General features: G+C 43.0%; 1 protein-coding gene across 1 annotated transcript in view; it reads right to left on the bottom strand.

Annotated features, from left to right (window-relative positions):
* Positions 1-23,789, bottom strand: part of Acp3 (acid phosphatase 3) — a 50,018-nt gene that overhangs the window by 8,766 nt on the left and 17,463 nt on the right. The window contains exons 5-10 of the mRNA XM_075964806.1: positions 22,888-22,986; positions 20,385-20,477; positions 18,289-18,421; positions 15,387-15,469; positions 12,948-13,051; positions 4,497-4,666 (exon numbers count right to left, since the gene is read on the bottom strand). Coding sequence (XP_075820921.1) covers positions 4,497-4,666; positions 12,948-13,051; positions 15,387-15,469; positions 18,289-18,421; positions 20,385-20,477; positions 22,888-22,986 — 682 coding nt within the window. The remainder of the gene's footprint in view (positions 1-4,496; positions 4,667-12,947; positions 13,052-15,386; positions 15,470-18,288; positions 18,422-20,384; positions 20,478-22,887; positions 22,987-23,789) is intronic.

Below are 23,789 nucleotides of genomic sequence, written 5' to 3'. Positions count from 1 at the left end.
TTCCATTGGTCCACCTTTCTGTTCTTATGCCAATACTGGGCTGTTTTAAGTACTGTAGCTCTGCAGTAGAGTTTGAAGTCAGGGATTGTGATGCCTCCAGAAGTTCTTTTATTGTGCAGTATTGTTTTGGCTATCCTGGGTTTTTGCTTTTCCATATGAAGTTGAGTACTGTTCTTTCGAGGTCTGTGAAGGATTTTGCTGGGATTTTGATCAGCATTGCATTGAATCTGTAGATTGCTTTTGGTAAGATTGCCATTTTACTATGTTAATTCTGCCTACCCAAGAGCATGGGAGATCTTTCCACTTTCTGATGTCTTCAATTTCTTTCTCTAAAGATTTAACGTTCTTGTCATACAAGTCTTCCACTTGTTTGGTTAGAGTTACTCCGAGATATTTTATGCTATCTGTGGCTATTGTGAAGGGCATTGTTTCTCTGATTCCCCCCCCCCTTTTATCATCTGTGTAAAGGAGGGCTACTGATTTTTTTTTTGAGTTTATCTTGTATCCTACTACATTACTGAAAGTGTTTATGAGGTGTAAAAGTTCCTTGGTAGAATTTTTGAGGTCGCTTATGTAAACTATCTTATCATCAGCGAAAAGTGAGAGTTTGAGTTCTTCTTTTCTGATTTGTATCCCCTTGATCTCCCTTTGGTGTCTTATTGCTCTATCTAGGACCTCAGAACTATATTGAATAGATATGGGGAAAGTGGACAACCTTGTCTTGTTCCTGATTTCAGTGGAATCGCTGGAAGTTTCTCTCCATTTAGTTTGATGTTGGCTGTTGAAGCCAGAGCCTTTTAAAGCAAGAAGCCAATGGCAGCTTCAGTCCTCTTCCCTAAATTTTTCACTGAGGAAGCACTGAATACCTACCTCTTCCTAAAATGCCCCATACTGTCTTCAGCTTTTTGGCCTCCATACTTTCTCTTTCCCCTTTGTCTAGGACATTTTTCTTCCTGCTCAGCTTCATTCCATTCACCCGGCTGGCTCCTTTTCTTCCTCAGGCTCCTGTCTGACCATTACCCCATCAGAGAGAACTCTGACTAGTCAATTTAGTTAATTGCTTCTGTAGTTTGTTCTCAGAGTTGCCTGTATGCCCTTCATCATGGTGCTCCTATATGGCGGGGACATGCTTCTAAACTCTTTCCCTGCTTGTCTTGCCTGTCCCCAGGGTTGGGTGTTGGTTTGGTTGGCAGGCACAGGCTAGATCATCATTATGGGTGCCACAGCTGCCTCCACTGAGGGCAGGAGTAGACGTGGGATCAAACTACTACCTGCCAACTACTCCTGCAAGTGCCACGACCTTTAATAATGAATGAGATATGGCCTGGGACACTAAAGACAGGGTGAGAACAAAGTGTTTTCACCAGTTGGCCTCATTCCTGAGGGAGGAATGGCGCTGGGAGGGACATCATGGAGCAAGGGCTCTTCACTATGACGATGCTAAAAACAGAAGCTGAGTGACACAGATCAGCTGGCATGTGAGTTTATAAATATAGCCAGTGATTGGGTCTTTACTAAGCAATTCCATTTGAGACTCATCCCTAGTTTTTCTCCCTATTACTGACCAGCTAACTTAGAGTTCCTAAGGAAGTCAGGTTAAATCTGGAGGGTTGAACAATTATTCAGTCTGCAAACATCAATTACAGGGTTGCCAGCACGTCATACATGTAGGATATTATATATAATTTTTATATTGCTTTAGGTATTGACTTTCTTAGAACATATATTCTGTATTCTACCCCTTGACCCCTGACCCTCCACCCACAAGATCATAACTCAGCTGTTAGAACTATTTGTTAAATTGATCTTGGACCCCTATCATTTTTATTTGCTAAATTATGTACTAAATTTGGTGGTTCCATTGAAATGATATTCATAACCCTTACCAGCTGCCTTGCTTATCTTGTACTGATTAGTACCTATGCTAAGGCAAGGGGTCACCCAACCCCAGTGGTCATTCCCTGTATCAGGAATGTCTCCACTTTGGCCTGCCACCTCTAGATCACTTATTGAGACTTTATTGAATGGTGTAATCTAGTCCTTTTTCATTAAGGAGTTCAAATATAAAGTTTATTTTATTGGTGGCCACCTTGTCTCATAGATTCCTGAAAAGCTTCCTGCTAATTAAAATCAACAGGGTGCTGGTGACTTGAATCTGAAGCAACCCCTGGTTTGTGTCAATTGCTGATTTCTGTGATGGGCAGCTGTGGCCAACTTCGGGTTACCAAAGAGAAATTGTGGAAGCCAGTGCCGGGAAGACACACATACACATTTCACCCTTGAATCTGCATGGGATACTACCACATGGTAGCCACTGGATTTTCTTATGGTTGAAATGCCCTGTGGCTCACTCCTATTTCTCTTCCCTTGGGTATGGACTGGCCAAGGGTGCTGTTGTAAGGGGGAGGTTCCAAAAACACGCTGCAGATAGGTGTAAGAAGAGGAGACAAACTGGCTGGGGGATAAGGCACAGAGTGGGCTAAACGTGATGGCTATTGTGTTTCATCAAGATAAGAGGGGGCTGAGGAGGAAAGATGACTAATTATACACCAGCGAGAAAACATTTATTGAGCACCAAACAATGCACCCTACCAGTTCTTTGAGGTACTGAGGACACAACAGATAAAATTCTTGCTTTGTGGAGCTGATATGCTACCTTATATTTCTTATAAACTTATAATTATTATCTTATTATATATATATACAATAAATATATAAGTTGCAAAACATGCCCTTGTTCTGAGTAGGACATACCAGTTCTATACTACGCTGTAAACTTTCTAAGGTCTAAGGATGTCTTCTTGTCAAGTTCTATCTTGAGCAGATGAGGTAGAGCTAGATAGACTGCTTACTCTTTATCACAAGTAATTCAAACTATGTTTTTAATGTAAAAGTGAATTTAAATCAGCTGAATAATCTTATATATAATACAGTCACTTCTGTTATATTAGAACAACCCTCCCTCCCCCAGGGAAAAAGCCCTTACATATGCCTGCAGGAATTGTATTCTAACAAAATATACACACACACAAGTTTTTCAAAGTTCACTATAAAAGTGCTTCCTTTGGATGTCCTAATAATAAAGACTTTATTCGCCAGTTTTCACCTGCCTCACCGCTGGAAGACATTCACAAAGTGTAGATGCTGCATGGCCCCAACAACATGTATTTACATGGGGGAAAGTATCTCAAAACAACTTGTCAACCCATGTCTTGGGTTATTCTTTCCATAAGCAACTTGAGAGAGGGTGGCCGTGATGTAGGTTCTGGCTTCCGATGGGGGCCACCTCCAGCAGTCATCGTAACTTTATCCACCTTAGAAATAAATTCTGTTCTGCTGCATGGCCAATCAAGAGCATCATCCAGATAACACCTTCCTGCATCAGGAGCAGTGGCAGTAGACCAGGTACTTCACTTAGGGGTTTGGAAGGTATCAGAATCAGAACCTCGAACATTCCATTTGTCCTCTGAGCAGATTTTGCAGCTACACTCAATGTTCTGATAAGTTTTGGACTTGGAGGCATCTAGAATATTCTCATTTTGTTTCAGTGGCATCTGTGTGTGCATGCATGTGTGCATGCATGCCTGTGTGCATGCGTGTGTGTCTGTGTGCGTGTCCTCATATCTCCTCTTATGAATCGGCTTTAGATTCTGCATCTCTTGGCATTGGAGTATCGAGAGGCATTTGGCGAAGCGTCCTTACCTCGGAGGTGCTGCTTCTGAGTTTCTTGTTCTTGTCAGGTTTTTTTTATCGGCTACAAAGTGCCTTCCAGGAGCCGCTGTATGGATACCATATATGGAGCTTTCTGGAAAGCTTGGCTTTTAGTTTCTTTGAAAGGAGCATGAATGGACACAAAGAGGTTTTCATCTTTTAGTTCTGCTACTCAATGTGTTTTGACATGCATATAAAATCCGATCATGCGAGGCTGGGTATGAAAAACTTCTCCAGGTGTCTCTCTTGTCTCATCATTTTGCCTTTCTTTAAGAGAAGGCAGTGACCGGTAAATGCCGTTGTCGGGTAAATTAGTCCTTTGTCCATTAGCCTAGGGTTAGCGTCTTCTTTTTCTTGTTTGTACACTAACTTGTGGGCTTTGTTTGAAACCTGTTTCACTTCAAACATTTTCAGTGCAGCCTTATTCGATCCTGCTCAAGCAGAACCTGGGAGCCCTTCAACAGGAGAGTTCTTGGGCTAATCACGGTGCCATGGCAGCCCCACAACCTTGACCTAGCTCTTATTCCCAGTTATACTGGGACCTGGTTTTCTTTACAGCAACACTGAAAGAAAGACCAACCAAGTTAAGCATTGAGATAGATAGAGAGGTAGGAGTTGCTCAAAGTGAGAGGTTCCTAAAATATACAATTACCAACCCAAACTCATTTCCTTCCAAGCTGGGGATAATGGTCAAAGAACTTTCTGGAAACCCCGGTTGCTTGAGAAAGCAATCTGTACTTCTTGCTGAGCCCTGCAAGCTCACTAAGCCGAAGCGCCCTTAGTACCTTGGTTATTGCTTGTGCCCATACACTCCGTGGACCAGTCCTGGGGGATCACGGGATCCACTAGCTCTGCAAACTTCTCCAGAGGGCAGCTGTGGGTGCAGCCAGGCAGTGTGAGTGGGTAGAGCTCGTGCTGGGTCTCATTCCGATAGTACATCTCCACGAAGTGCCCCCTGGTGGACAGGCAGAGGACAGCACTGTTAGCTCCGCGATGCTAAGCTGTCCCGTGGATTTCTTTCCACCCTACTGTCGCCCTTCCCTAAGGACCAAGGGAATGGGGAAGGCTGGTTTGTTAGGTTAGCCAGGCATGGAGAGTGGGGGGCAGTATCCTTCATCAGAGATCATTAGCAGAGCTGGGTGTGACCTTGAGTAAGAACGAAAATCTACTATTTTTTAAAGACGTTTTATTTTTATATGTATGTATGCCCATGAGTGTATGCCATGTGTTTTGTGGGTACCCACGGGAGAAAGAGGGCTCGGATCTCCTGGAGCTGGAATTACAGGCAGTTGTGGGCTGCCTGATGTGCGTGCTGAGACCCAAACTCGGGTCTTCTGTAAGAGCTGCACTACCCTTAACTGCAGAGACCTCTCGTAAGCTGGTTGTTGTTATTTTTAATTTTATTTATTTTTTTATGAGTACCCCTGGTTCCTATTGAAAACAGACACTTAATCCTCGGTGTAGCTTCTTTCATGTTTGTCCTGAGGGACTGGACTGTTCTAATTTCTTAGCTCTCTTATTAAACTGGCCACAGATAGGATCCTAAGGAAAAAGTCAGAGGCTTCGTCTTAATACAGCGTTTCTCAACCTGTGAGTTGAGATCCCTTTGGGTGTTGAATGACCTCTTTCACAGGGGCCCCCAAGACCATCAGAAAACACAAATATTTCATTATAGCTCATGACAGTAGCAAAATCACAGCTATGAAGTAGTAATGAAAATAATTTTATGGTTGGGGGCCAACATGACGTGAGGAACTATATTAAAGGGTCACAACATTAGGAAGGTTGAGAACCACTGCTTTAAGGGGCCAAGGTCAGCTCAGGGAATAAGGAAGGAGAAGTGTGTTCATCTCTCTTGTTCCCATTTGATCTCTGGGTAAGGAGGCTTTTGATCTCTGTAAACAGGGAAAATTTTGCTTTCCAGTTTCCTGTTAATGGCAAATATAGAAGTGGATAAAGTCTTACTGATTTCTAGAGGGGTCAGGAAATGTGGGGTCTACTAGATGCTGGGTCTCCCTTCTCCTGGTCTGTCCCTTCAATGCTTCTCGTTCACTCCTTTCTTTTTTTCTCTGCTCTCAGGTATTCTTTCAGGCTTTGTCTTAAATGTGTCTCTTGTCTCCTTCAGCAGCAAACACAGAAGGGAACAATGCAAGACATCTGGGCATATGCCAACACTTCAGAGAAAGTTCTCTCTGAAGAGAAAGGGATGGATTCAATTCCTGAGTCATTCTAAGGGCTCTCCCTGAAACCTGCTTCTATCCAGGAAGGTTGACTGGACCGCGCCAACCTGTTTGTGGAAGTAACTCACCAATGAAAGAGTCAGGAGGGAAATTCAAGTAGGAGTTAATGATCTGTCTCATTATAATGACTTCAAATTGCAAATGTCATATAAGCAAACTTTTAAGATACTACTTTAAAGAAGGAAGATAGTGACTGCGTGAAATATTCGTTTATGAGATATGTTTTTGTTTGTGTATATGTGTGTGGTATGCTGTGTGTTTACACATAAATGTTCAAAGGTGGAGATCAGAGGTTGTTGTGTTTGTGTGTATATGTGTGTGGTATGGTGTGTGTATACACATACATGTTCATGGGAGGAGATCAGAGGTTGCTGTGTCTCTGTGTATATGTGTGTGGTATGGTGTGTGTATACACATACATGTTCATGGGAGGAGATCAGAGGTGGTTGTGTTTGTGTGTATATGTGTGTGGTATGGTGTGTGTATACACATATATGTTCATGGGTGGAGATCAGAGGTTGCTGTGTCTCTGTGTATGTGTGTGTGGTATGGTGTGTGTGTGTACACATATATGTTCATGGGAGAAAATCAGAGGTTGCTGTGTCTCTGTGTATATGTGTGTGGTATGGTGTGTGTGTGTACACATATATGTTCATGGGAGAAAATCAGAGGTTGCTGTGTCTCTGTGTATATGTGTGTGGTATGGTGTGTGTATACACATATATGTTCATGGGTGGAGATCAGAGGTTGTGTTTGTGTGTATATGTGTGTGGTATGGTGTGTGTTTACACATACATGTTCAAGGGTGGAGATCAGAGGTTGTGTTTGTGTGTATATGTGTGTGGTATGGTGTGTGTTTACACATACATGTTCAAGGGTGGAGATCAGAGGTTGTGTTTGTGTGTATATGTGTGTGGTATGGTGTGTGTATACACATATATGTTCAAGGGTGGAGATCAGAGGTTGCTGTGTCTCTGTGTATATGTGTGTGGTATGGTGTGTGTATACACATATATGTTCATGGGTGGAGATCAGAGGTTGTTGTGTTTGTGTGTATATGTGTGTGGTATGGTGTGTGTATACACATATATGTTCAAGGGTGGAGATCAGAGGTTGTGTTTGTGTGTATATGTGTGTGGTATGGTGTGTGTATACACATATATGTTCAAGGGTGGAGATCAGAGGTTGCTGTGTCTCTGTGTATATGTGTGTGGTATGGTGTGTGTATACACATATATGTTCATGGGTGGAGATCAGAGGTTGTTGTGTTTGTGTGTATATGTGTGTGGTATGGTGTGTGTATACACATATATGTTCAAGGGTGGAGATCAGAGGTTGTGTTTGTGTGTATATGTGTGTGGTATGGTGTGTGTATACACATATATGTTCAAGGGTGGAGATCAGAGGTTGTGTTTGTGTGTATATGTGTGTGGTATGGTGTGTGTATACACATATATGTCCATGGGTGGAGATCAGAGGTTGTGTTTGTGTGTATATGTGTGTGGTATGGTGTGTGTTTACACATACATGTTCATGGGTGGAGATCAGAGGTTGTGTTTGTGTGTATATGTGTGTGGTATGGTGTGTGTATACACATATATGTTCAAGGGTGGAGATCAGAGGTTGCTGTGTCTCTGTGTATATGTGTGTGGTATGGTGTGTGTATACACATATATGTTCAAGGGTGGAGATCAGAGGTTGTGTTTGTGTGTATATGTGTGTGGTATGGTGTGTGTATACACATATATGTCCATGGGTGGAGATCAGAGGTTGTGTTTGTGTGTATATGTGTGTGGTATGGTGTGTGTTTACACATACATGTTCATGGGTGGAGATCAGAGGTTGTGTTTGTGTGTATATGTGTGTGGTATGGTGTGTGTATACACATATATGTTCAAGGGTGGAGATCAGAGGTTGCTGTGTCTCTGTGTATATGTGTGTGGTATGGTGTGTGTATACACATATATGTTCATGGGTGGAGATCAGAGGTTGTTGTGTTTGTGTGTATATGTGTGTGGTATGGTGTGTGTATACACATATATGTTCAAGGGTGGAGATCAGAGGTTGTGTTTGTGTGTATATGTGTGTGGTATGGTGTGTGTATACACATATATGTTCAAGGGTGGAGATCAGAGGTTGTGTTTGTGTGTATATGTGTGTGGTATGGTGTGTGTATACACATATATGTCCATGGGTGGAGATCAGAGGTTGTGTTTGTGTGTATATGTGTGTGGTATGGTGTGTGTTTACACATACATGTTCATGGGTGGAGATCAGAGGTTGTGTTTGTGTGTATATGTGTGTGGTATGGTGTGTGTATACACATATATGTTCAAGGGTGGAGATCAGAGGTTGCTGTGTCTCTGTGTATATGTGTGTGGTATGGTGTGTGTTTACACATACATGTTCAAGGGTGGAGATCAGAAGCTGATGTCTGGTATCTTCCCCCACTGTTTTTCTCTTTAATTTAGAGCTAGGCTCTTCATCGATGGATATGGAGCTTGCTGTTTTGCTTGCACTGGATGACTGTTGATTGCCAGGATCTGCCTGTCTTTGCCTCCTAGCACTGGGCTTGTATGTGTGTGTGTATACACATTCATACACACAGAGTTTTTACATGAGTGCTGGGGATTTGAACTCATGGTGTGGGAGGTCCTTCTGTCTGTGTGTTGCTTTTCTGGGTTAATGAATAAAGAAACTGCTTTGGCCTGTTGATAGGGCAGAACTTAGGTAGGCAGGGAAGACAGAACTGAATGCTGGGAGAAAGAAAAACAGAGTCAAGGATGCTGTGGAACCGCAGCCAGAGTCAGACTTGCCGAAACTTTGCCAGTAAGCCACTGCCACGTGGAGCTATACAGATTAATAGAAATGGGTTAAATTAATATAAGAGTTGTTAATAAGAAGTTAGAGCTAATGGACCAAGCAGTGTTTTAATTAATACAGTTTCCGTGTGATTACTTTGGTTCTAGGCGGCCGGGAACAAACAAGCTGGCCTTCTCCAACGAACTCATGTCCTCAATCTGCACAGCAAGCACTGTATTCATTAGGCCATCTCCCCATCCCTCAAGATACATTTCTTAAGACGCCCAGTATGGAACAAACTGGTGACTATATCTCTGGGTGACATTTTCAGTAACAGCAACTCTGTTTTCCCAAGTGGACTTGATGACCAATAGTCTGTCAAAATCATGATTATACCCAAAGACTAGAATTATTTCTCAGAGTCTGTTGCACCTCGGTGGGATCAAGTATTCCATTTTAGCCAATAAAGCATGAACAAACAGACCATGCTTCTTTGGGGCTGAGGTACTTGAAAAGCCACTTGCCCTTTCCACTTAGGAATTGCTTTGGAGGATCTGCCAGCAGGTGGGCAGCCCTTGAAGCTGTAGGTCCGAAGCCCAGTGTCTGACTGTCATCCTATGACATCACAGCACTTGCCTTGACCTAATGACCTAGTAGCCAGCTATTTCCTGCACTGGAGGGTTAAATACACAAGCGATAACTTTCCATTGTGCGAAGCCTGAGAACCCTAGGTTCATTGATGCTGAAGGGAAAGTTAATTTTCTGAATGAATCTATCTGCCGAGTAGTTTCTAAAGTGGATCTGGTGGTGAAAATACAAACTAAAGGCACACAAAAATGGATAAAAATGTGGCATAAAATGAGAAAATGGAAAAATACAGTTATTTAACATAATAAATTACTTTACGTAATCTATGGCTTTAAACTGATATGCCCGATTAGAGAGAAAATTCTTGAAGAGCAGCAGGCACGGTACTGCAGGCCTGTAACCTCACCACACAGACCTGGGAGAGGAGGGTCGCCAACTGAAGTCCTGCTTGGGCGACACTGTGAGGCCCTCCTTCCAAAAACAAAGGCTTCAAGTGCACACGTAGCCATGGCATCTACAGTTTCAGTAGCCCACATATGTAAAATGGCTAGGAATTGAACACATTCTCCCTTCGTGTCCCATCTTTTCTTTCAGGAGAAATTACAGGCTCCGAGTCAGGATTAGGTAATATACAACCAAAGAACATGTTAACTTGGGTCCCCCTTGTTCTAACTAAAAAACAAGCAATCAAGTTTAGCCCTTGAATCTTGCCTGAAGTCTAGAAAAAGACATCCTAGTATAACCACCAGATCGGTATGTGTGTGTGTGACTATTTGCTAAAGTGCATGAGTGCCCAAGTCTTCTGATGGAAAAGAACCCCAGACTTGGTTAGTAACAGGGACTGGGGTGAGGCTGTGAGACACAGTGATCCAGTGAGAATATACTACAGCACCCCAATAAAGTTTAGGGCTGCACCCCCTGATATTGAAAGTTTAGGACTGTACACCCCAGTAAAGCAAGTTCGGGACTGCACCCTTCAATACAGCAATTTTAGAACTGTACACCCTAATAAAGCAAGCTGGGCTGTGGTGAAGACACTGGAGAGAATAGAGGGCTCGAGGAAACTGACAAACCCTCTTATCTCTGAAGAGGCGGACTACTCTAGAACGGATGCCAGGATTTTAGCTGGGTCTCTCAGCACGTGCCCAGAGTTGGCCTTCAGACTCCTGTGTTATTGGGAGAGCATTTCTTGTTCCAGGCCTCTTACTGCCATGCTCTGATTTGCCTGCTAGTTTCCACTATGAACTCTTCTCTGCATTGATGGTAGGTGTTTGAATACGGGAGTAGCCAAGTTCACATTTTAGGTTCACTTTTTCATGCCTGGTGCCCAGTTAGAGGTTCAGGAAAGAGAGTGTCTACCTTCTCCTGACTGTGCAGGGCCCACTCTCTTTGTGAGGAGTGAAGGTACGGAGGATGAAGTATTGGTGCTGTTATACTTTATTTTAGGGGCTCCCTGCTAAGAGACTCTGAACAGCCCGCAAATATATCACGAGAAGAGGTACATGGGCCAATCACAGCATATGATATGCAGATGAAGGCTTGAATTTGCACCAATCAGAGCACAAACCTCATGTAAAAATGAGAGTTTAGCTGGGTAGTGGTAGCACATGCCTTTAACCTCAGCATTTGGGAGGCAGAGATAGATGGATTTCTGTGAGTTCGAAGCCAGCCTGGTCTACAGAGCCAGTTCCAGGACAGTGTTCAAAGCTACAGAGATATCCTGTCTTACAACAACAACAACAACAACAGAGAGTATATGTTTCATCAGTTAGTTTTTCCCTGTTGGCACCAGTTACAACAGTCACTCTGCTCTGCCACCAGTGGAAGTACTCTGCCGTTGACCTAGTTTGAAATGGTTACAGAGCCATCTAGAGTTCACCAAGCCTTGTGTTAGCAAAATGTCTGATATAAACTATATGAAACAATCTTTGCTGGCACTGCACCTCCGGAGCATTGAAGGCGTTCATAGGATGTTATTCATAGGGCGTTCATACCGGCCTATACTACAACGGTGGTCCAGCACGGTAGCTGTTTGATAGTTTTCTTGCTCAAGGCTGCCAGGGTAGCAAGGGAGAGTACAACAGCCGCCAATTCAGGAGTTAAATTGCCCCATCCCTCAACATTTTTGCCTAGTGGTGAATGAACATCAGAAGGAATGCTTACAACGAGAAGCCAAAGAGCATATCATCAACACTGATAATAATTTCAACAGATTTTAAACAAATGCTTACTAACATCTGCCCATTGCTCCACGGAGACCCTTGTGCCATTTTAAGACCCAGTTCTCTGCTTCCTGTTTGCGGAGTGAGACGTCAGCTCTCAGCCGCTGCTCCAGGTCCATGCCAGCCAGCCTGCCTGCTACGATGCTCTCTGCCATGACGGTGATGGACTCTTACCTCTCTGGCACTGTGAGCCTTCAATAAGCCCTTCTTTCTATAAGTTTCCTTGGTCATGGTATTTTACCAAAGCAAAACAAAGTAACTAATATATTTGTCTATATTTTTTTCTGATTTTCCCAGAGATCTCCCACTTGATCTTCACCCCCGAAGTCCTTTGGTTCCAGATAAACTAGACCATTTAAACCTCTAGCCTGATTTTCTTTGTCCTCTTTTTCTTTCAGGGGTCAAACTAGTCATCAGTGAGGGTCACACCAGGTCATATCGGGGTAAACACTGCTCAGCAGTTGACTTTAAGACACTGGATGCTCGATATGAGTCACCAGGAGCGGTATGACAGGTTGGGCTGTTTAACTGAAAGATATTTTACAAAAGCATCAGGCTTCCTTATTTCCCTCTTGGTGTCTTATACCAGAGAGTTTTTTCCCCAAGGGGAAAAAAAATGTAATGTCTGCTTCTTTTTTTATTGCCTTCATTAAAAAAAAATGTCATTTCCTCTACTTTGGATGGTTCTCCCAATCATTCTAATATGTGCACAATATTTCCCAATAAAAGGCTCATGCAATAGAAAGAGCCAAAGTCCTGTTATCCCCAACCCTTCCCTCTGACTATGAAACCAAACGGAGACGGACACAGTGGACATGAAGCCAACAACAACAAATAGCAGGCTGACATAGTAGCCCATTGCAGCAGCTCCAGCGCCTGTGAGCGGGCTCAAGACCAGCTTCTGCTATAAAGTGAGTGCAAGGCGGACCCCAGGTACATAATAAAACACTGTCTAAACAAACAAATCAGACTCTCAGCTAAGGAGCTATCGAGGGCTGCTCAGAAGAGGAATAGCTGGTTTACTTTAGAGGGTCCTGGAAGGTTGACCATTCTCCACAAATATATGAGCATCACAAATTGGACTTAGTAGGGTAACATATAAAGGACATGAAGTTGGGAAAGTGTGGGGGGGTGGGGTGCGGGGGTGGTGAGTGAGGAGGATCCAGGAGTGGTTCAGGGGAGGATGGAGGTGAATATGTTCAAAATACATTGAATGCATGCATGGAATTCTCAAAGTATTAATGAATTAAAAAAAAAAACTCTATGAGTTTCAGGCAGCCCGGTTTGCATAATGAGTTCCACGGCGTCCAAGGCTACTTAGTAGAATCCTGTCTCAAACACAAACCAACAAACCCAAACTAGTAACACCAAAGCAGCTGCTTACCCCTTTTCTTGGTACAATTCCATTATGTGGCAGGACGCATAGGGAGGTAGAAGTCCATTATAAACATCTAGCGCCATCTGCAGGCCACTCACAGTAGTGTCGTGCTACGGAGATAGGAAACGAATCATTTTGTTGTTTGCTTCACAGGTAACAAACGTCAGCAAGTGTAAGATACAGCGGTGGTTCCTGATCCCTCCATATTCTCACTGACTTACTATGTAAGAAGAAGAACGTGTTTCTCTGGTGTGTCTGGGCAGTAAGATTTACTCATAGATTGTTTTCATCTAAAAGATGAAGAAATTGATATCCAAGAAATTAGGCACCATGCTTAATTTCATATAGTCATCAAATAGGATACATGTGAAGCAAATCTCCTGATTTTAAGTCCTGTGCCTATAGTGGTCTCTCCTTCCCTTCTGCATGCTATACTGGTTTTCAACACATTTAAAAATTATGGAGCACATGAATGCTAAGTTGCATTTCCCACAGATTTGTAACATCTCCGATTTTTAAAGTTGTAGGAGAGTATCCGATGCCAAGCATGTTTATGGGGGTTAAAGATGTAAGGGAGTAGGGAGTGTAAGATTAAACTATTAAATGATTAATGTAGTAGTTCTTTACCTCAGAGTGGGTTTTAATCCCACTCTTGGCATGGGTAAGCTGTTTAATCTCAGGTAACTGTATCTTCCATTTGTATAAAATGGGAGGACATTTGACTGCCTGGGGCTGGAGCTATACTTCAGTTGGTAGAGAGCACAAACCCCTGGGTTCAATCCCACGTATTGGGGAACACACACACACGCACACACACGTATTTGTTGCATATATCTGGATGCCTAAGCTGAATGACGGGGCACACATATTCAAAAGAAGTTAGTTAAATCTAAGACTTTCCAGAATTCACACAAGTCAGGACTGGAACCTTACTTAGAAACTTTGAGAGACAGACAGCGTTGTCTAACCCCAGGCTCACTTCCCTCTCAGAAGCACTTCCCTTATCTTTCTCCATGGGCTGTTTCTCTAGTCCTTCCTATTTCGAGTGCATGCAGGTAACAACCCCCCTGTCTTCGGGCATTTCTTCCCCTTTCTCCAGCTGAAGCTTAGCCTTCCTCATCTAAGCTAACCCTTTCCTTTCCTGTTGCCACCCCAGTTTTATGATGCGCCCCATTTCCCCTCAATATACACCAGTCTTCTATACTACATCCTGTTCCCAGCTTTTCCTCATCTTCAGGAGGATGTGTTCCTGGAGCGATGTCCCTGTTTCACCTCCCTGGTCCTGTCTTCCCTGTGCTAACATCTTTGGGGGCTTTTCACACATTTTACCACAACAGGCACACAGGACAAGATGGCCTTGCAGAGCCTTCTAGTTCAGACAGTCTGCACTGTTTGCAGGTTGCCTAACAAAATGGTGATGATGAGAAGGCCCTGCATCTATGCTGTCCAGTTCAGGAGATGCTGGCTGCATGGCTGCATGAACAGTGTAAATGTGGAAAGTGCAATGGAGACAATTAAGCTTTTTCCTGATCCTCTTCTCCCCGCTTTTTGAGATAGGGTTTCACTGTATGGCCAGACTATCTTGGAGCTCTCTATGTTAGTGGTTCTCTACCTTCCTAATGCTGAAACCCTTTAATACAGTTCCTCATGTTGTGGTGACTCCCAACCATAAATTATTTCATTATTGCTTCATAACTGTAATTTTGCTACTGTTATGAATCATAATGTAGATATCTGATATGCATAATATCTGATATGTGACCCCTGTGAAAGGGTCATTCAACCCTCAAAGGAGTTGTGACCCACAGGTTGAGAACTCCTGCTCTATCCATTCCAGACTTGCCTTGGCCTCATAGCAATCTTCCTGTCCCCGTCTTCTAGGTAAATGCTGAGATTGCATGCATGAACTATCATATTCAGCCTGAGGTTTTGTTCTATTTAATTAGAACTGATTTAAATGTAAACAGTTGTATGTAGCTGCAAGGTTCTATAGCAGGTAGACCAGTTATCTGTTAATTCTGTACCAGAGTTTCCACAAAAGTGTTTCTAGCTGTTCACTGTTTTAGCAGTTTTTTCATGAGCCTTCACGACAATGAGGACCTTTCACCCTTTCTCTTAATGACTCAGCGGGCTTCCTACTTCAGGATACCCAGTGCATCTTTTTCCCATGTCCTGCAGCAGAAAGATGGCTGGCTGCCTCTTTGAAGGCGCAAAGACACTTTCTTCTGCTGGATTTCATGTTGTATCGTCTGGTATCATGTTTGTTGTATGCCTGTCTTGCTGCTGGTATTAGTATTACATTGTAAATTCCTCAAGGGTGGAATGATGTATTTCATTCCAGAAGCTTTGTGCAGGCTTCTACCATTCTCTGGGTGATGGAGATATGAAGATGATGATGTCATACACTTGAACATGTCTATGCTAAGTGAACACTGAGGCACTTACTGCAGAATACATGACAAATTTTCTGTACTTCTGTGACTCAGTTGCAGTCTTCATGTTCTTGAGGATTTCACCGACCAGGACACCTTATAGGAGACAAAACCAACAAGAGAGATAAAACACACAGAGACTTATATAATGGTCTGCGGGTTTCTTGTCTAACCACACTCAAGAGTTCTATCTGTCGTGAGTTAACAGACCAGGCAAAAATCTATTTTGCCACATAATCTGCTTCATGTCAGACAGTGTGATTAGGTCTTGTGCAAGCTGAAACTCAGAGGCACATATGACTTACACAGCTTGGAAAAGAAGTTGAGTGTGTCCCATGCAGCGAAGACTAGTGAACTTATTTTTTATGTACAAGGCCAGATAGTAAATATTTTAGATTTTGTGAGGCATAGGTCTGCAGCCACCACCCAGTTTTATAGTGGTACCAGGGAAGTTGCTATAGGCAGAATAGAATACGTGAGTGTGGCTGTTTCGAAAAGACCTTAGTAGAACCCCCTTTGTAGCCATTTATGGGACATCAGCCACCAATCTCTTTGTGACTTCTAACTTCAAAGTATCTTTTCCATTCAGAGGAACACTGACTGCCCTTCTTCCAAAGGGCTAGGCAGAAGTGCCATGCTCCATCTATGTCCATCCAACGGATGCTGATGTTCGTCTTGTACAAGAATACTATAAAGGTCCGGAGGTCGGCACAGCAGGACAGGTTTTCAGGAAGGAAGACTTGTGGTGCAGTGGGGAAAGCTAGAAGCACAGGTGTCCACATGGCATTCACCTCAGCATGGTGCTTAGCATCAGGCTAACACGATACAAAGGCCTCAAAACAATCCTGGAACAGGAAGCCAGACTTTGCCAAGTAGAAGAAAAGGGCAACCACAAAGAAGAAGCAATGGAGAAAATGCAGGCATAGACTAATATTGTATCTATCTTTCATTAAAAGCTGGTTAAATGGAACATAACAGAAACTTTATTGAGTATGTGTGGGTACATATTGCTAAGCACTGCCATCCACAAAACCAAGTACAAGACAGAAGTTCCAGCAATGATTAGAGAACATCGGCCACCATCCAGGTGTTCTTGTGTTGCTGTGCCATTGAGGCAATGGATGCTTTCTATAGGATTGTGTCTCTTTTATCATTCAGTCATCACGTGATTGACAAGTCTCTCTCACCTAGCCAGGTTAGAACAACAAGCTAAGACAGTGCTTTGTCAAAACCATGCAGGAAGCTGGGCATGGTGGCACATGCTTTTAATCCCAACACTTGGCAGGCTGAGGCAGGCAGATGTCTATGAGTTCAAGGACAGTCCGGTCTACCTATGGACTTCAAGGACATCCAGAGCTATACACAATGAGATCCTATCCCCAAACAATAAGAACTCTCAATAGCAGAAAACTCCATTCGGGGAACAGTTTTCTGGCTAGTCAAGGGCAATGGACTTGCCCCATAGAACAGGTCGGGCTGGCCTTTATAATCTAAGGCCAGACATCTCATAAGAAGGACTATTCTGTGGAGAATCTAGTTTAATCCTCTCTTCAAACTGAGAACTCATACCTTCAGAGAGGAAGTGGCTTCCTCCTGGTGCGCTCCTCTAGTAGCTCACTAGAATGAACCCTAGTTATATTCCTATAAACAAATCCCTACAGCTAGCATTAGAGTTCTGATATAAAGCACGTAAGGATTTCATTAGAATGCATGTTTTCACTCTGTAGGTACTGGGCGGGGTCTGAGAGTCCCCTAGCCCCTGCTGGGTCTGCTGATGCTTCCCGCTGTACTCTGAACAGAACATTCCTGGACCCATCGTTGATGTGGCTGGAGGAACGAATCTAGGATTCCACCTTCACTTTTTGAAGGGGCTTGGGGCTGAAACATACTGTTGTTGTCTGCTGGACCAGAAATGAGGCCTGCTGCTTGTATGGCCCATGAGGTCCTCTGCATCCTTTGCTGTGAAACATGCAGGATGGAGCGTCTTCCATACTTCTGTATCCTAGTATTTTCTCAGTATATCAGGTTCCATCTAAGACTCCTTTCTGTGATGCACTGCTTTTCCTAGAAGGCTGGGGCCTGCTGCATTTGCATCATTGTAGAGGGAAGGCTAGAACATTTTCATTCGGTATGCATCTGTGCCATGCGACTGGGACTTCTGCCACAGCAGCTAAATAGCACCCCAAGATTCTTAATGACCATTGTCCTAAATTGTCAGTCTCAACCTACTTTATTCGTCTCATGCATTCCTCTTTCTGCCTTGCCTCCGGGATGGGAGGGTATCAAAGACTACAAAGTGCCAATCCTAACCATGAAGTGGGGTCACTGATAAATATCTTGATATCTTCCAGTACCAGTGGAAGAAGTCATATAAACTTGCCAGTTGCAGTATCTGTCAAATATTTGCAAAATGTATCAACTTTTGCCAAACTTCACACTTGTAGTGCATCCAAGCAGCTGCCAGACACAACTCGTTCTCGTGGAACGCAGACAAAAAATCCTTAACTATTACATCTGGAAGAAATTGAGAGGATTGTGTGACTTTAGCTCCAAATTCTCATTCCCAGAATTAAAAATTTACACCCAGAGTGGGCAACATCAGTCTCTTATGGCAATGCAGTGTTTATGGATGATGTGTAGGGTACCACTTCCTGTTTCTTCTCAGCCTCCTAAACACACGTTTGTTTTCGTATTCACGGCCTCATGAGCAGTGCTCTCCTCGTATCTGATCTGCAGACTGGAAACTGTAAGACGCTCGAGTGATCCGTGTGAAGTCACTCAGGGGGTGGTTAGCAGGACCGGAACTCAGACCCAGACTGTCCAAGTGCAATGCCAACAGGTTTTTTCATTATATATATATATATATATATATATATATATATATATATATATATATATATATATATACCACTCACCTCCCTGGAGTCTAGATTTTTCTTTCTGCTTATGAATCCCATACAGCGATAGCAGAGATAATTCTGATAACTCTCTCAACTTAGTCATGGCGTCCTCGGTGGCCCAGGAGGGCAAGGTGAAGTTGTGAACACTCTGCAGGAATGGGAAAGAAGAGAGATGTGAACACAGTTGTGATTAGGACCTCCTTTGCTGATTTCCGTTTCCTCTTCGTCCTGTAAGAACAACTCAGGCCAGGCGACCTTGCTGATCCTGCCATTTCTCTCTAAGAATTTGTGAGCGCCAGCCATGGATTTCAGTTAGAAGATCAAAATAAACTAATTTGTCCCTCCCTACAGGCTTTAAGGCTTAACTCTGGCTCAGTTACAGAAAGGGATGCCGCCTCAGGGGCAAGGATGCTCCTCATTCCTTCTAGAAAGGTTTAGGAATATTGCTATGAACCTTTGAGGGAGGCTGTGCTAGTTAGTTGTGGTCAGCTAGATACAAGCTAGAGTCACCTGGGGAGAGGGACTCTCAGTTGAGGAATGGCCCCCATCAAATTAGCCTCAGGCAGGTCTGTGGAGCATTTTCTTAGCAGGTAATTGATGGCAGAGGGGCCACTGTGAGCAGCCCGTGCCAGCAGGTGGTCTTGGCTTGTATAGGAAAGCTGAGTGAGTGTGAGTAAAGGGGGCAAGGCAGCAAGTGGCATTCCCCTGTGGTCTGTTTCTAGGACAAAGGCAAAAGGGGTGTGTAGGGCTAGGTGATGTTTCCTAAAAGTCAGGACTTTCACACGAGGCCAGTTATAAAAATCTGTGTATTTCTGGAATCTTCGCAGGTTTACTATGAACGTCTAGTTCCTGGCTGGGGGAACGTCTGTACCTCATGCACAGTGAGTACTGGCAAGTGTTTGCTGAATGTCTGACTGAGCTGCAATTAGTAAAGGTACAGATCTTGTGGGGATGTTTTCACCTATTCAGGAGAGTTGATTAGGATCCCCCCTAGTCTCAAAAGTGGGAGAAGGTGGGGTGAGGGAGAGGGAGAGAGAGGAAGGGAGGAGAGAAAGAGAAAAAAAGAGAGGTTTTGAGAAGAGCAGAGTAAAGGGATGCAGGAGGAAGATGCAAGCGATGTGACAATTACGTCAGGTGACATGGCCTTATTAAAGAATAGCTCAGGGAAAACCTTATGAAGTTGCTGGGGTATGACTCAGTGACAAAGCTTGGGGTAGCTTTATGACTGTGTCCTGGCCTTAATCTCCAGAACAAGCATATGAACAAGCAGAAAATTTAGTGAAGAAAAAGAGAAGGGGGAGAAAAAGAGGAAAAGGAGAAGAAGGAGGAGGAGGAAGAAGAGAAGAAAGGAGAAGGAGGAGTTGAAGATCTATTGCCAGGACTAAAACAAGGAGCCTTAAACAAACGCTGAAGATCAAGAGGAAATATCGGTGAATGCATGGTGAGGGGGCTGACTGTCATGGAGATGGGTGAACTGGGTGATCTCTCTTCGAGACAGAACTCGGAAGGTAGCTCCTGCCACACACACTCATGATGGCCTCCATGTCAGAAGTGGACATGAGGCTTGCAGAGGTCAGAATTCTGCTCCAAGACACAGGAATAAAAATTACTTCTTTTGGCCAGAAGATGGAGCCCGGTGAACAAAAGGCTTTATCGGGCTACAAGATGATTTCCCTCGCACCACACAGGGGAGTTCTTTCCTCAGAAGCCATGGCTGACAGCCTAGCATATAGTTGTCTGACTTGTTTTAATATCCAGAACCTGGCAATTTTTCTCCCCTTTTTATATATAACAGCATTGCTTTTTTTCATTAAAACCAATGACAGGAACCTGGCATTCCAGTGTGACTGCAAAATAAATGAGTGGCAATGTTTTGAAGAAAAGCAATTTTGTTTGCAATTTTCTAAAGGGCAGAAACATAAGTAAGGAGAAGAGAGGAGTACAGATTTTCAAGCTTGTATAAGAACAGCTCGAGTTATATTTCAATATCAGAGGCCATATAAGCAGTACATTTTTAAAAAGAGAAAGGAGATGAATGAATTTATCTGATTCAATATACATATCAAATCACAAAATAAGATTGCAAATGAATCTTTGGTAAGTTCTTTTACCTCACAATATAAAGGGTCGTAAACCTTACTCCAAATTCCAAAGAGATCCTGGCCAGGGAATCCTGACAGCGATGGCAAGGTTTCTATGAAGCTCTGGAACACAAAGAGAAGGAAAATATTTCAAAACTAGGACCTCTCATCATCCATAGATTTTGATACCTATTGCAGCAAGATGCAGTGAATGATACTGGCAATGATGATGGTGACTGACATATTTGATGTGAGCTTCTTTTTCAGAGTACACTAAAACTGCAGATATATGCTAGCTTACTGCCATATGTTCCTGGTTTGTGCTAGAAGCTGAGGGAAGCACTCTGCCTGGACTCTTTAGAAATGGGTGAAGTATAACACATGCAAACGAATGTCCCGAGGCAAGAAGAGCAAGAATGGGCTTGACTATAAAAATGAGATGAGGGTATATAGGAGTAGGTAGGTGTCTGTTCTTGTGTATAAATGCTATATCTATTTGTGCAGGCAATGTACTAGACAGTTCTATGTTGTCATAACAAGATACATGTTCAGCTATCAGACTGTGAAGTTGGTAGCCATTTCAAGGTCTTTTGGAAGACAGTTTGATGGATAAATTTTCTGGAAGACTATTCCTTGCCTATATTAATCTCAACAGACTTCTATCAAATAAACAGAAATAAGTGTTAAAGAATATTCTATTCATGGGGCTGGGAGTACAGCTTCATTCCTGATGCCCATGTAAAAAGTCACACTTGGTGACACGAGCTTGTAATCATAGAATCAAGGATATAGAGACTGAGTGAGGGGAGATATAAGGGACGGGGACAGTGGCTGGGTCATCACCTAGTTTGCATTAGACAGCACACTCGTATCATGAGGCTCCTGGTACAAGTCTTAACTATCATGTGTGGAAGCACAGGCTATCATAAAGCTCCTGGCTCAGTGTGTAATTACCACTAAAACGTTAACTAGTTTTGAAACGAGGCTGGCTGATGCTACAGTTCACAAAGAAGCTAAAAATATACACATGAAAATCCAGAACATAGAGGAGCCAGGTGTGGCGGCACAGCTTTAATCACAGCACTTGGGAGGCAGAAGCAGGCGGATCTCTGTGACTTCGAGGCCAGCCTGGTCTATAGATTGAGTTCCAAGACAGCCTGTGTTATGCAGAGAGAATCCCGTCTCAAAACAACAATGACAACAAAGAAAGAAACAAACAGCTGGATGGTGGTGGTGTATACTTGTAATCTCAGCACTCAGGAGGTAGGTGAATCTCCATGAGTTCTAAGCTAGCCTGGTCTACAGAATGAGTTCCAGACAGGTTCCAAAGCTACACAGAGAAACCCTGTCTTGAAAATCAAAAGGAAATAAAAGGAAAAGAAAAGATAACAGAAAAATGACAGGTGATCAGCACCTTAGATATTAAAATACACTATTAAGTTATAATAAGTCATGGTTTGGCTAATCAGAAGAAGAAATAGAACTTAAATTCTAGAAATGGGCTCCATCTATAAGGAGATTTTAATACATAAGAACTCAAATTAAGATTGAGAGAAATGATGAACTAGTTAACAAAGTGTGATGGAGCAACTGAAAGATCTTCTGGACACAAAGTGTTAATAAAAGTAATTGGGGGTGTGGTGGCACACGCCTTTAATCCCAGCACTCAAGAGATAGAGACCAGGAGATCTCTGTGAGTTTGAGGCTAGCCTGGTCTACAGAGTGAGTTCCAGGACAGCCAGGGCTATACAGAGAAACCCCGTCTCAAACAAACAAAAAAACACACACAAAAAAGCAAAATAAATAAATAAATAAATAAATGGATCAGAAACCTACATTTCCAGTAAATAAATCAAAATAATAAAATGTTATGTTCATCAATTAAAAAACTGCACATTTACAAAAAATTGAAGAAATACTTCACATATAAATATAAAATATTTTCCAGATATTTTGTTAGATAATAAAACTTTTTTTTTTAAAAAAAGGAGTGGTCAGCCTTGTGATTGGTATAATGCTTCCGTGTAATGGAAGGAAAGCTATCAATCTGAATACCAGAAAACTAAAAGACTACATAGGAAGCAACATCACTGTCACTTGTAGGCGGTCATCGAGAGACCACCATGTCCTATTGTGTTTACTTTGTATGTTTTCTAATTCTTGGACCATATAGATGTGTAATTAATTCAGACGGTTACTTTCTGAAAATCCAGGTGATCATATCTACCTTTTGTGCCACCCTGAAAAGCAAATATTGCCCAAAAGGGGACAGCATACGCTGTGTATCAAAAGACAGGAGCCTCAGTTTCTCCTCCTCAAAGCAGGCGATTGACACCTGTGTTCACTGTCACTCACTTGTCAAGGACAGAGGTAAAGCACTTGGAAGGGACTGGCGTCTGTCCTGGCTGGTGGCCATCGTTGCTAAAACAAGCCTCTGACAGACACATTCACCCCACACTTCCTTCAAGAAGGCCGAGTTTCACCCTTTCTCTTGACCTTCGCACCCCAGTGTACGGAAGGCGACACTACTAACTTTATATGGATGAAGCCTCTTCTGAAATTCCTCAGATTGTAAAGTCTCGCTCTTGAGTTCTTGAAAACGAGGGCAGTCCCTGAAAGGCAGGTAGAGCAACTGCAGACGAAGAAAACAACATAAGACCTTGATTAGCCAGAGGAGCATCGGCAGATACTCGGTGCCAACCTTTTAAGCCTCATCAGGTCTAAAGCAGCCTTAAAATCTCCTACTGTCCTGTGAGCTGAATAGAAGTTCTGAAATTAGAGGCAATGAGGCAAATGGTCCTTGGGTCTTAACACACTGGGGCATGCTGCTGAAACTGTGATTTACTTAGTTCTCTCTCATGAGCTTGCTGCTGGGGAATATTCTCGGTTGCTCATTTTCTGTGTGGATGGCTGTTACCTTGCTTCCTCCCCAACCCCTTTAATTCTGGCACTAAGTGCACCTCTGTGTGCACCCTCTCTTCCCCAGGAGTGAGGAGAAATAAATTAGAGGTTTGGGATAGAATCTTAAAGGGATCAGCTCTTCACCGAGTTCATTCTAGCAAATCTGCAGACCGTCAAAATAAGGGTATGAATTAAATGTATGGATAGTAGTATTTAAAATCTAGGAGGAGGACAGAACGATCATTGTGAAATTAGTGTAAGCTTCACAATCTCTCTTAGCTTTAACTGAAATGCGCAGGCTGCCGACTTACAAATTTGTTGTGAGGCTTTTTCACCTGGTCTGTTTTTGCAGCCCTTGATAGCACTGCTCAAAGGACCGCTCTTTGAGCCCTGATATTCTGAAGTTTAGTGTGTATAAAGCCGAGGTTAGCTTCATCTTCAATCATTTCCTTTTCCTAACTTCTTTCCTCCTGCCCATGATAACGTTAAAAAGCTGCTCTGTGGGCAGTCACACTAGAGCTGGCCTACTTTCAG

Source organism: Microtus pennsylvanicus, chromosome 3 (genome assembly GCF_037038515.1).
Source record: "Microtus pennsylvanicus isolate mMicPen1 chromosome 3, mMicPen1.hap1, whole genome shotgun sequence".
Lineage (NCBI taxonomy): Eukaryota > Metazoa > Chordata > Mammalia > Rodentia > Cricetidae > Microtus > Microtus pennsylvanicus.
This window is presented reverse-complemented; position numbering and strand designations above follow the sequence as displayed.